Source organism: Crocodylus siamensis, chromosome 2 (genome assembly GCF_052110815.1).
Source record: "Crocodylus siamensis isolate JL-2025a chromosome 2, ASM5211081v1, whole genome shotgun sequence".
NCBI lineage: Eukaryota > Metazoa > Chordata > Crocodylia > Crocodylidae > Crocodylus > Crocodylus siamensis.
Window position 1 is genome coordinate 202,490,082 of NC_143396.1, and position 12,760 is coordinate 202,502,841.

The window sequence follows — 12,760 nt, forward strand, 5'->3', positions numbered from 1 at the left end:
TTTACTGTTTCAACACTGTTTCACCGTTTTACCCATAGGCTATAATGGGGAAGCACAAAACTGCCTATAACTTTGTCAATTCTTGCCTGATTTGGATGAAACTTGAGGAGATGGTAGCCCCTTCTGAGGCCATGAAGCTTGCCAAGTTTCAAGGATATAGATGTAGGGGTTTCTGGGAAACTGTACCTAAAGCTGCTGACAAGCAAAATTAGTGACATATGTGATTGTGTGTGTGTGTGCACGTGTGTGTGCGTGTGTTAAGGTGCAGCTCTTTTTCCAACCCTCCCCTAGAGCACTGGGATTGGAAGGGACCTCAGGAAAGGATCACAGTCACTGGCCAACTACACATGTTAATATCAGAGTAGTCCTCCCCGCTCTCTTTCCGCTCCCTCTCCTTAGCTTCTGTTTCCCTGCAAGCAAGCCCAGCTTTAAAACGTGAAATGTTTAGAAACTTTTGAAATGTTTTGAGTGCCCTCATTTCATTTTGAGGCTGTTTTGAAGCCTTTTGATCTCACTGTTTCGAGCTTGAAACATGTCGAAACAGCATGGCAACAAAACCCTTGGTGAAATTTTGCACAGCCCTAGTATACATGTGTTCCAATGTGTTATAATTAGATTAATCAAGTCTGGTCCCCATCCTAAGTAGAACCTTCTAGGACTGCCATAGTGTCATGTGTATAAGCCCCTATTAAATGAGCCATTTTTAAATATGTGGGGAGTTTAATACACACGATGCAGTGGCATTTTAATTAGAACAGCTCTCTGGGAACCGCTTTAATTAAAATGCCCCCCTCCCACACCCCTGAGCACATGTATAGGCAGCCTTTGTTAGTTTAACTTGGTTTGTATGGGTAAATTAACATATGGCATAATTGCACCTTCATTTTGCTACAGAGATACTAACAAATTGATGTTAATGAATAATATATAATTTATTCCATCATTTTCCAGATTTGGCATTTTCCGGCTTTTCTTTTTTCTTCACAGAGCTTAAAGCATAAGCACCTTGTCTAAACTTTATTCATTGACCCGACATAGGATATCTTTAAGCTGGTATAAAAGTAGCATTTCTGTACTAATACATGACTAACCTCAAATACTATGATGAAAGCCAGTCGTGCAGCAAGGACATGCCAGAACTGCAAGGTGAATTCATAAGGGCTTGAACTCCACGGTGGTGCTCGGTAATCCCGATACCTGTAACAGAAAGAAAGAAAAGTCACTGATAAGATTGTTCAAAAATCCTGCACAATACAACACAAGAGAGGTAACCCCAGAAGAAGGGAAACCAAAATGGCAGGCAAGGGAGAAGAGTTTAAAATATGACTGAATAATGAGGAATAACATTTCAGTCTAAATAACAAGGCTTGAGGATGTACAATAACTATATGCCTACTTCAAAATCAATTAAATAGAAATGGAGGGAAATAATTGACATAGGGTATGAGTACTGAACAATGCAGTGATTAATACAGCAGTTCATTTAAAAGAACTTCACTGGTAAAATAACCTCAGAGAATGTTCAAAACTAAGGCTAGCTTTATTTTGTTCAAGTCCAAAACTTCTCACCTAGCCTAAGTGTCAAGTGACTGTTGAACCAGAAGAGTTTCTCTTGCACAGTTTGGTAGCAAAAACATTCACAGCTTTATTCAGTTAAAACCAAATTTGTCTTCTTCAGACTTTATTGTTCATTTCTACTGCATACCCTGTACTCATTCTTCATGCATTGCTGCCACTAACCACAGGACTTGGGACTGGATTTAACCTAGAAACTTAACAATGACAACAACAATGTTCTTAACATAGCACTTTGCAACTATAGCTTTCAAAGGAATTTACAAATGAAGAAGTCACTACCTCTTCATTTTACACAGGTATAAACTAAGTCAGAGAGGCACAGAACAATGTCCAGATCTTCCAACTCGCTGTTCAGTGTTCTCATTCACTAGAGCACACTGCCCTGCCATATAGGAGGTTAAAATTGTATATAAACAGCTCATAAGCAAATGCTAACAAATATGGTTTCCTTTAAAAAACATAACAAAACTTTGAGAGTATATTAATTATGTGCTAGAGACTGTCAGTTTATAATTGGATATTCTTAAAGAATCAAGAACAGCCCAACACAGTAATAAATAGGGTTCCCTCCAATCACATACCTGCAATATCCTGAGTATCCCATTTCAAGTTCATTCAAATCAAATACTGATAAACTACTATTTACATATCCCTTTAAACATCTGAAAAAAAGACACCACACTATCAGTATGTGTTTCATACAATGATTACCTACGATAAAGTACAGAAAACACGCTTCATTCCCCTTCTGCCATGACTCAGGCATGTGCAGTATTATTGTACACCCAGAAAATCGCTTTTCCCCACCAGTGGTTGATCAGAGCAAAACATTCTTAAAATTTCAGAGGTACATAAGATCACAACTGAATGAATCACATTAAGTCATTGTTCCAAGGTAAACATTTCATGCACACTTTTTTTAAGATTAGCTTTTCATGCCCAAGGGAGTTGGATGCTAAACTTCATTGTTTATCCATCCATACAGGACAGACAGTAGCAAAGCAAAGTTCTGCACAGCACCTTGGCCAAGCATCTAAACTGAATCTCCTTGCAGAGAGCATAATTTAATCTTTTTGCAGAGTTTCTCAGCAGTACTACCAATCAAGTCAAAGAGACTGTGACTCTTCTGGCCTAATAGCTACAACAAATACAATGGAGACTAGCAATTAAATTCATACTGATGGTAACATAGTTTGATAATTTTTGACAAGGCCCATAAATACATAATGACTTATGATCCAGTCCAGTTCATAATTCTAGCCTCCAGTTTAAAGCATGGTTTTTATATAGCCATACTTCCTGAGCTATCATCTGAACTATAAGTGATTTTTTTCAAAGACTCATAGGCAAAATTCTACTTTTCCAGGACATTGCAATGCACATATCAGATATTACCATCATAATTCCTATAAGCTTAAAGTTTGTGGTCATCCTCACAGAAAATCAGTTTGTTGTTCTGAAAAGACACCTGTTATTGCTGTTGCACCCAATGACAACCACATTTAGAGCTGCAGGCTAAACTATAAAACAGGAAATAAGACATAATAAAATACTAATATGTATTTACAAATTTGGATTCTGAAAATGCACTTAGTGAATGTGTATCTGTAAAGCCAAATAATACTAAAATAAACTATCAGCTGGAACTTTGACATGGCATAAAACTAGCTTTTTGTTTTTGCTCCCACCCAAAATAACTTTCAAACTGGTAGTGATTTTAATGAATGCTTGAGGCAAAGACCACAACCACTCTGATCAGTGAAAAGGTGCTAGGTCCAATTAACAAATTAATTGGCTTTTTGCCATGAGTCAGGGATGGGATAAAACAAAACTGAACACAAAAGAGTAAATCCCAACAGCAGAAATAATATTGTTACTAAATGAAACCTTAGAGTGGTTTGCATGGACCCATGTTAATAAAATAAGAAAAAGTTTACAAGATTACACAATTCATGTAATTGCACAAATTAATATTGCATGTTGAAAGATGTAGTAAAATGCCTTGCCATAAAACTTAGATATATAATACGAGCCATAAGTAATTTTTGTATAGTATTTTCTTGAATTCTAGCATACATTAGGACAGGGGTTTTCAATCTTTTTTGGTTGGGGTACCACTGGCGGCCGGTCGATGAGTGCGAGGGAAGAGGGCAGTGAAACTGGAAGTGCCGGTGGCTTCTCCATGTTGCTGCCGTGTACCTCCTGGGGTCTTCCAAAGTACCCCCAGGGGTACACATACCCCAAGTTGAAAACCCCTGCATTAGGACATTAAACATGCTTGCATGTTTCTCAGTTTCCCATTGCCTTAGTTCATGACTAAGCTACAGTTGTCACATTTCACTTTGGTGCTATGATTTTAAATAAAGATCATTATTTGAAGTAGACAGCTTGGTGGAAGCTGATTAGAATGATTTATAATATGATTACAATCACACACACATATGATTAGAATGATATATAGATGATATAATTACATAAAATGTACACTATTATAATACATATTATGGTATATAATTAAATCTTATATATTGTTATATACTAGAAAACTATGCTAGAAAACGAAATTTTAATTTCTGGCATTTTTTGATATAGTCAAGTATAAAAAGTCTTAATTACTTTTCCTGTGTGTATCCTTGGTCTGCACAAGGGCCATACTTGTATGCATAGACAAAACGTGGAATATAATCAGAAGTAATAGCAATGACAAAGGCATTGGTAATGACAGCCAGAACTCCAATTCCTTCAAGGATTCCATACCAGATGCCTAAAAAAGAATAAAAACAAAATAATAAGGTCATTTTTTAATATGTTTCTAGTTGTCCTATTCATCATCATAGTACATAATTAAATTACATCCTCTTTATATTCTTTTTCTTGTGTGGGGTAGTTTAGAAACAGCAAATCCTGCCTCTGTGAAGGAGGTTATACTAAAATACCCTTGAAGTCCCTTCTAAACCTATGATTGTTACTTCCTGAGAAACAATCCTTGAGTCATGTTCAGCTTAGTATTCAGCTAAGGTTCTCAAGATATCTGAGATCATAGGCTGTGTCCGAATCGGATTTGTGCTATAGGCCACACTCCATACAAATGAGACTGAAGTATCCGCAATCCTCTTACCTATATCTGTTGCTCTTGCAGGCATAGGTCTCCTCCATTGTGTAACAAACTTGTATGCATCAAGTCTTATTTCTATAATGTTGTTAAGCAGTGCCAGAAGAGGGGCCAGGGGAAAAGCAGCAACAAAGATGGTGGTAAAGCCAAACTGTAAAACTAGAAAGTGGTCATATTATTAGAAAATGGACACAAAAAATGGTCTTAAAAATAAAACCTTTGAAACAAATGGTGTTTCTGATTTCCTTGAGAAACTTCTAAATGTCCTCACCCATCTCTAAGTACTCATCCATTAATCCATGGAGATTCATGGGCTGCAGATTCCAATCTTTCTCCCACTGAGGTAGAGAAATTTTATGCTCCAGCAATTGCCCTCCTCTCTTGATCTTGCGTCGTGACCACCAGTTCTGTAGTAACCTTTGTAAAACAATCAGATTATAAAGCTTGTGATGATATTAGTAATTCCTGATCAAGAATTTTCAGTGTTTGCTGGTATCATCCTATACTGACCTTGCAATCATATTTTGAACTGTTCCAGCTACTGAAGAATGCATGCCTACCGGGATGCTTTCTAAAGATTATTTCACTATATTCTTGATGATGACATTCAAGAAACTTGTTTTACATTAAGGGATCCTACTGTAAATTAAAGGATTAGTAAAGGATTATGTGAAGCATTAGGCCTTATACTGGATTCTTAGAATATGGAATTTGCATAAATGTTCTATAGAAGTGTCTTGCACACAGGAGAACAAAAGGGAAAGGAAAAAGGAAAGGAAACATTTTAAAAGAATTTTTGAGAAACATTTGGATGCTTATCTTGCTGCGATCCTTTAACCCTGACTTCCTGCCCCTTGGGCAGGGGGCTGGACCCAATGATCTTATGAGGTCCCTTCCAGCCCTAATGTCTATGAAATCTATGAAAAAGGAAAGGAAAAAGAAAAGGGAAAGAAAAACAAAGGAAACAAAACAAAACTTATTGCTACTGAGGTGGTGGGAAGATGAAGTGTAGCATTTGCTATTTTATTCTTAATAAACACAATCTAAGGAATTATATAACATCACTAGAGTTGTACAGAATAGCATATCTTGTTTCCTAAGAAAAATACAAGCATAGAATCACTTCAAAGAATAATTTTCTCCTTCAGCAAGAGTCTGTGCTGCACAAGGTTTTGCTGAAACTGTAAATATAAGGAAGGAGTGTGATCTGTCTTCATGTTGCCATGCAGAAGTCCTCTCACTAGGGAAACTTGAATATTAATAACTACAGAATGTTTCACAGATTGAAAGTGTTACGTAAGTGCTAAGTGTTATTCCAACAGTGGTAATATTCAGTGAATGTGAAAAAAATCAGGGACAATTCTCTTTTTTTCAGTTATATGTTTCTTGTACACGTACATCAGGTAGGAAAAATCTACATTTAATCAAAAACAGACTGATGCTGGAAAGTGCTCTTTCATAGGTTTGTCAATCTTCCATTATTCTTTTCCAAATTCAGTTGATTGTTTGCTTCTCTACTCTTCAGTTGCCCAATCATGTTACATGCAAATAATTGTTTTTTCTTCATGGTCAAATGATTGCTTTGTGTAAAAACAAATAGAGAAGGGAGGAAGCTTGTTTTAAAATACTTAGTAGATAAAGACATTAAGATATTGTTGGGTTGGAACATAGGAAGTCTAATACCTTGTGTATCTTTTTTTAATGCAGTTTTTCATGTTTAGTAGCAATGCTGTGGCTTCCACATTTTCATCCGGTTGCTAAAACATACTAAACAAAGACTCTTGGCCAGTTTCAAGGCTAGAACTCTAAGTTATCCTTTGATAAAGTTTTTTCTTCTATAGAAAAATAACATGACAACTTTTCTAGTTCCCTAAAGAGGGATGTATAAAATTTTGGCCTAATTGCACTGCTTAAATTATGTGCGAAGGATAATTAAATAATGTAAAAGACTTCAGATGGATAAAAATAACCTAAAAAAGCTTATTGCTGAGTGGCTGTTAACGTTACACTGGGGAATAACAAACTCACAGCATATGATGTGGAGGTACAGTGAAAGAGGAAAATTCTTCACGAAAGGATGGTCTCCTTGAAATAGTTATTGCAGAGAGACTAGGCCATTTATATTTTTCTTTCCTTTAATATAGCATCTATCCTTCAGGGGAAGGCACAGGCTTTTATTATATTTTTCCCAAACTGCACTTTTGTGCTGCTTAGAGCAAGACTTCGCTGCTTGGCATAACATGTTAAAAAGCCACAGACTAGTCTGCAAAAATAAATTCCAAAGATTATAACATGAGCCTGTTTTCAGGCACATGTATTTCATGGGTTATAGGGCCAATGTTGGCTTGCTTATTTTCATGAAGACTTACAGTTAAGTAATCACTCACTCACACCTAAGCAAAATGGCATTTCTTGTTTTTCTCTGCTCTTGCTTAGGTCATGATCACATTTTCATATGCTTCGAACCAACAACTATACTTACGGGTAGCCTAGTTCCATGAAGTTGTTCCACATTTGTTTTAAAACCATGATAACTCCCATTTGCAAGCACAGGTCAATCAAGCAACCACTAGGATGACACTACAGGGGGACAAAAACAGGTTGCTTGTTGCATATGTTAAAGCATTCCTTTATTTGTATATGCACAGTCTGCATGTGTGGGAACTACTTCAGTTCTTAGGGTTGACTCTGTTGAGCTTCTGTCCACTGACTTCAAGGGCAAACTGCTCCTGTTTTTGTAGTTTACTATGATGCACAATTTTCTTTTGGTTTACTTACAAAACTTTAGAATAAATGTTAATGTTTTTGAAAAGTAACAGATTAACAAATCCCTAGAATTCAGCTAATCACAGATGGATGGCAGCATAAGCTAAGCCATTTCTTCTGTTATTGTACTCCTGATACAATCAAACATATCCTAAAGGTGATAGAATGGATATATCTCCATACCCATTGATTTTTTTTGAGATAAGTTGCCAAAAAGGTTGACAGCTGTGGTACAGAGGCTTGTCTTTTATACAATGCCATTAATTCATTTCATATGGAGCAATAAACATTCAAAAGAATGGAGCACTACACAGTCTTTGACAGGATAAGATACATTTATATCAGTGACTGAGAGGCAGATGTTTATTTAGCTCAGTCCACTATGACTGCCTTAAGCTAGTCAGTTGGCCAAAATATGCATTTTAATTGAGTTATACTGTCTGCACTGAAGCCATCTTTTCAGACCTGGGTCACTAATGTTCAGCTCCTAAAAACTGCATTTAAGCACCTTAAAAAAAAGAAGTCATGGTAACCACAGCCCTCACTGAAATCCGTGAAGTTGTTTAGAAGGTTTATAAGCTGTAGTTTGAACTTTGAAACTTGGTAAACATTGTTTAAAAGAATAGTTTCATTTTGGGGCAAATTTAGAAATCTCTTAACAAAAAATGGGCTGCATTTCCTTTGTGCCTTCCATTCAAGAATCTCAAAATGCATCACAGATAAGAATGATTTATGACTCTTGATGTACCCATAAGAAAGGAAACTACTAATATACGCCTTCACAAATAGGGAAGTTGATATACAGAGAGGTAAGTGCTACATCCAAAGTTACTCTGCATAGCTTTGAGTTCAGAAAGGAAACTGTATGTCCTGTTTTCCCATCTTTTGCTATAAACAAAGGTTTATCTTTTCTCACCACTCTCCAGTTGAAGAATAAATCCTTCAGAGTTGTAAAGGATTACTTCTAAACATTTCATTGTTTTCTTTCTGTACATGAAAAGTTCAGAGGCAGAAAAATGGGATTGTTTACCTCTTCTAGTCTCCATCTGTTAAAAAGTTTGTTGTACTTTCCTGGACGGCCTGCAAATCTGTAAAAATAAGATTTATTTCTTAGGGAAAAGTCAAGGCTCTTTGGAATTATTGAAACTGCTGCATATTCATTGAAAAAGCTTGCTTGCTATGACACTCCAATAAAAGTTCCTCGCTAAATTCTGGGATCCAAACTTCTAGTGGGGAGAGGGGGAGAAAATGTGTTTCAAAATCCAAGCCTTGACAAAGGTTCACATTTTTCAGGTGCACTGCATAATGTGCAGAACAAAAGCCTAGGCATGTTTGGGAGTAGACCTCCCAAGAGTCCCAAAATATGGTGTAGGCCCTATGTCTCACCCTAAATGTGTAGAGATGAGACAGCACGTGTGTGTCTGATACAGCTAAAAAGGATTGCCATAGATCCTGTGGTTTTCAAGATGTTTAGTGTGTGAGCAATGAAATGGGATAATTGTATAATAGTAAAAGATTTTCTTTATGTTTAATCTTTAATTGAAGCTGCATCATTACACTCAATTGTTTCAAACAAGCAACTGAAAATACTTTATAGATATTAATTAGTATCTCCAATATTCTTGTAAGGTTGGCAAGTATTCTCAGATCCAATTTAAAGATGGTGACCTGAAGCCTGGTTAACAGGTTTGTCCAAGTTCACACATAAGGAATTAGTGATAGATACCCGGGCTGCACGAAGCTTCAGGTACCAATTCAATACAGAGGAGATTTGGCCTGATTCAACAGCCAAATTGCCAAAATTGAATAGAATCAGGAGACGAATAAAAAGGTCTGAAGTGATTCGAAGCTCTCCGAAGAGCTTCGGAGATTTGAGCAGTCCCCGCTTGCTGCCACAGGGAGCTGGACCCAGACTCTGTGCTGGTAATTAGGGGGCGAGGGAGGGGGGACTGGAGGAATGGGGGGGGACCATGGGGGAACCGCTGCCAGGCCCCATTCCCTGCCTGCTCCCCCAGCCCCTCTGAGTGCCTCCTGACCGCCCCCCATGGCTGCCCCACCCAGCCCCAGCTCCTGGCTCTTTAAAAAAATAAATAAATAAATAAAGCCCCCTTCCCCTGCTCTCCTGCCCAGTCTCCCAGCCTCTCCCATGGCTGCCCCACCTGAAACCAGCTCCCAGTTCTTTAAAAAAACAAACAAAAAAACCCCACACAATCACCGGATGTCACAGTGGCCACTGGGGCCTCTGGAGGGATCTTGGCAGAGCCCCCCATGCTGTGCAGGGCAGCAGAGGGCAACAGGGGGCAACAGGGATTGCCCCCCCATCTGGCAGGATCTGGTGAGTCTAGGGCTTTTTTTTTTAAGAGCCGATGCTGGGACCAGGTGGGGCAGCCATTGATGGGGCTGGGAGAGCAGGCAGGGGATGGGGCCTATCTGATTTGGATATTCAGCCAATTCGGCAGTGGCCAATCCTCTGAATCAGATTTGGCCAAACTGATTTGGGACAGTGATTAGAATCACCAAATTGAATTTCTGTCCCCTGAATAAATCGAATCTGGAGCGAATACAGGCCTTATAGATATAGAATCCCAAGGGACAGATTCCCAATCCTGCATGAAAACCACCAGGCAATAGTCTATACTAGTTTTCTAGGAAAGATAACTACTGAATGATATATGAACAAAAAGGGATAAAGAGCTATTTTGCGCTTTTCAAATACCTGACCAGAACATTAGAGAATTCTGTGCCTAGGTACCCACTGAATGACTATTTTCAGAGGTTTTGAGTGCTCATAATCACTATCATTGTCAACAGTAAATGGTATGCAGCATCTAAATAACAAAATCAGACTTTTTTTTGCTATGTTGTTTCTTGAGCAGAGATTCTAGGGCCTGTATTTTTTCATATATTTGAAAATGTTGAGTTCAGATTTCACTCCAGGAACTTTATTGCATCTGAGATCTCAAAGAACTTATTGTGTTACCACAAGGAAATATCTAATGCCAAGGATTCTATGTTCATTACTCCCCTACTATTTATCTTAATGGCCATAAATAACTTACCTGCCAAGGAAAAAAGCAATATAGAAGATAGAGCTGTTTAAATTGACAAACTGGAAGAGGAACATTTTCAAGGCAAAACTGTTTTCCCATTCAGAATCTGTTCTAGGATGCTCTGGAGGGAGTGACAACACATATGACACATTCAGAAATAAAAATCAATTTGCTGCCATCTTACAGTTCCCAGATAAAATGCTGTACTTCAAATCTATTAAACCCTTCCTATAGAAGTTAGAGTAGTGGAGCACATTAGAGACTGGCTCAAAGAGGCATGACCTTCCGTAGGCAATAACCTACTTCATCAGATGTGCCCTTCACATAAAGGTGTCCTTTTTTTTAGGAGAGTACGCAATTGGAGTTCCTCAAACTTCCAGATATGATCTGTTTTGTACCATGCATGGGAAAAAGATGGAACTGAATTGTAAATAGACTCTTTCTGAAGTTGCATTGACTCTTGAATTTAGTACTATGATGGGATGTTTGACTCTTCCCACCAATATTCATGACAGAGCTTAGCCCTATTAATACATGGTGGCAAAATAGAGAAGGATGGCAGAACAGAGAAACAACAGGTAATCATAACTGCTCTTTTTCAATTGGCTTCTCGCACAAACATCTTCACGCTAAAATTCTGTATGCCCTTTCTTCAAGACCACTTCTATGTGCATGTCCTACAGGCATGAGAAATAGAAAGAATTACTTGGTCCTTTACTTTTTTTTGATGAAAAGGTAAATATGCAAATTAGAATGACACATTTTCTATTCCAGTGGTGCTCAACCTTTTAGTACCATGGGCCAGATGAGTGGCATAGGGCCAGGTCTGTAGGCTGCATCCAAGCCTGCATACTAAGCTGGCAGAGTCAGATCAGGGATTGGTCCCCACAGCACCTTGAGTTTCACAGTTTCTAGGGTCAGAAGAGACCTGAGTAGATCATCTAGTCTGACCCCCGGCCATGGCAGGAAAGATTACTGGGGTCAAATGACCCCAGCAAGGTGTTTGTCTAACCTCCTCTTAAAGACCCCCAGGGTAGGAGCCAGCACCACTTCTCTTGGAAGTTGGTTCCAGATCCTAGCCGCCCTGACCGTGAAGTAGCTCCTCCTGATATCTAGCCTAAATCTACCCTCTGCCAGCTTGTGACTGTTATTCCTGGCCCCTCCTGGCAGTGCTCAGGGGAACAGGGACTTCCCCAGTGCCTGCTGGTCCCCTCTGACTAGTTTGTAACAGGCCACTAGATCCCCCCTCAGCCTTCTCTTGTGGAGGCTGAACAGGTTCAGGTCCCGTAGCCTATTCTCATAAGGCCTGCCCTGCTGCCCCCTGATCATATGAGTGGCCTTCCTCTGGAGCCTCTCCATGTTGTCCACATCCCTCTTGAAGTGCAGCACCCAGAACTGGATGCAGTACTCCAGCTGTGGCCTGACCAGTGCCGCATAGAAGGGGTGGATCACTCCAAGATCCTTTTCTGCCTCTGTACTGACAAGAAGGGAGTTCCCCAGCCTGTAGTTATGGTGCCAGTTGTTCCTCCCCAGGTGCATCACTTTGCACTTGTCAGTGTTGAATCCCATCCTGTTTTCATCCGCTCACCCTTGTAACCTGGCTAGGTCCGATTGTAGCCTATTGCTCCCTTCTAGAGTGCCCACTTCCCCCCACATCTTAGTGTCATCAGAAAATTTGAATAGGGTGCTTTTTACCCCCTCGTCCAAGTCGCTGATGAAGATGTTGAACAGTGCGGGCCCGAGGACCGAGCCCTGCGGAACCCCACTGCCCACATCCCTCCAGGCTGAAAATGTCCCATCCACCACCACTCTCTGAGTGCAGCCCTCCAGCCAGTTGGCAACCCAATTGACTGTGTGGGTGTCGACACCACAGTCCCCCAGTTTCTTAATGAGAACAGGGTGAGAGACAGTGTCAAAGGCCTTCCGAAAGTCCAGGAAGACTATGTCCACTGCTACCCCTGCATCTAAGGATTTGGTGATCTGATCATAGAAGGCCACCAGGTTGGTCTGACAGGACCTGCCACTGATGAACCTGTGTTGGTTGCCCCTAAGCATGAAATCCCCTGCTGGCCCCTCACGGATGTGTGCCAGCATAATTTTCTCGAACAGCTTGCCTAGGATCAAAGTAAGACTAACTGGCCTATAGTTTCCTGGGTCCTCCTTCTTCTCCTTTTTGAAGATGGGAACCACGTTGGCCCTCTTCCAGTCCTCTGGCACCACACCAGAGCACCATGAGTGCTCGTAAAGCCGCGCT

At 39.6% G+C, this 12,760-nt stretch overlaps 1 protein-coding gene across 3 annotated transcripts in view; it reads right to left on the reverse strand.

Moving 5' to 3' along the window:
* The window catches only part of ANO3 (anoctamin 3), a 293,639-nt gene that overhangs the window by 8,764 nt on the left and 272,115 nt on the right, over nt 1-12,760 (reverse strand). For all 3 annotated transcript variants that reach the window (XM_090032834.1, XM_090032833.1, XM_090032832.1), the window contains 8 exons: nt 10,516-10,627; nt 8,487-8,544; nt 7,173-7,270; nt 4,962-5,107; nt 4,697-4,849; nt 4,195-4,342; nt 2,160-2,240; nt 1,092-1,197 (listed from right to left, as the gene is read on the reverse strand). In XM_090032834.1, the coding sequence (XP_089888960.1) occupies nt 1,092-1,197; nt 2,160-2,240; nt 4,195-4,342; nt 4,697-4,849; nt 4,962-5,107; nt 7,173-7,270; nt 8,487-8,544; nt 10,516-10,627 (902 nt within the window). The remainder of the gene's footprint in view (nt 1-1,091; nt 1,198-2,159; nt 2,241-4,194; nt 4,343-4,696; nt 4,850-4,961; nt 5,108-7,172; nt 7,271-8,486; nt 8,545-10,515; nt 10,628-12,760) is intronic.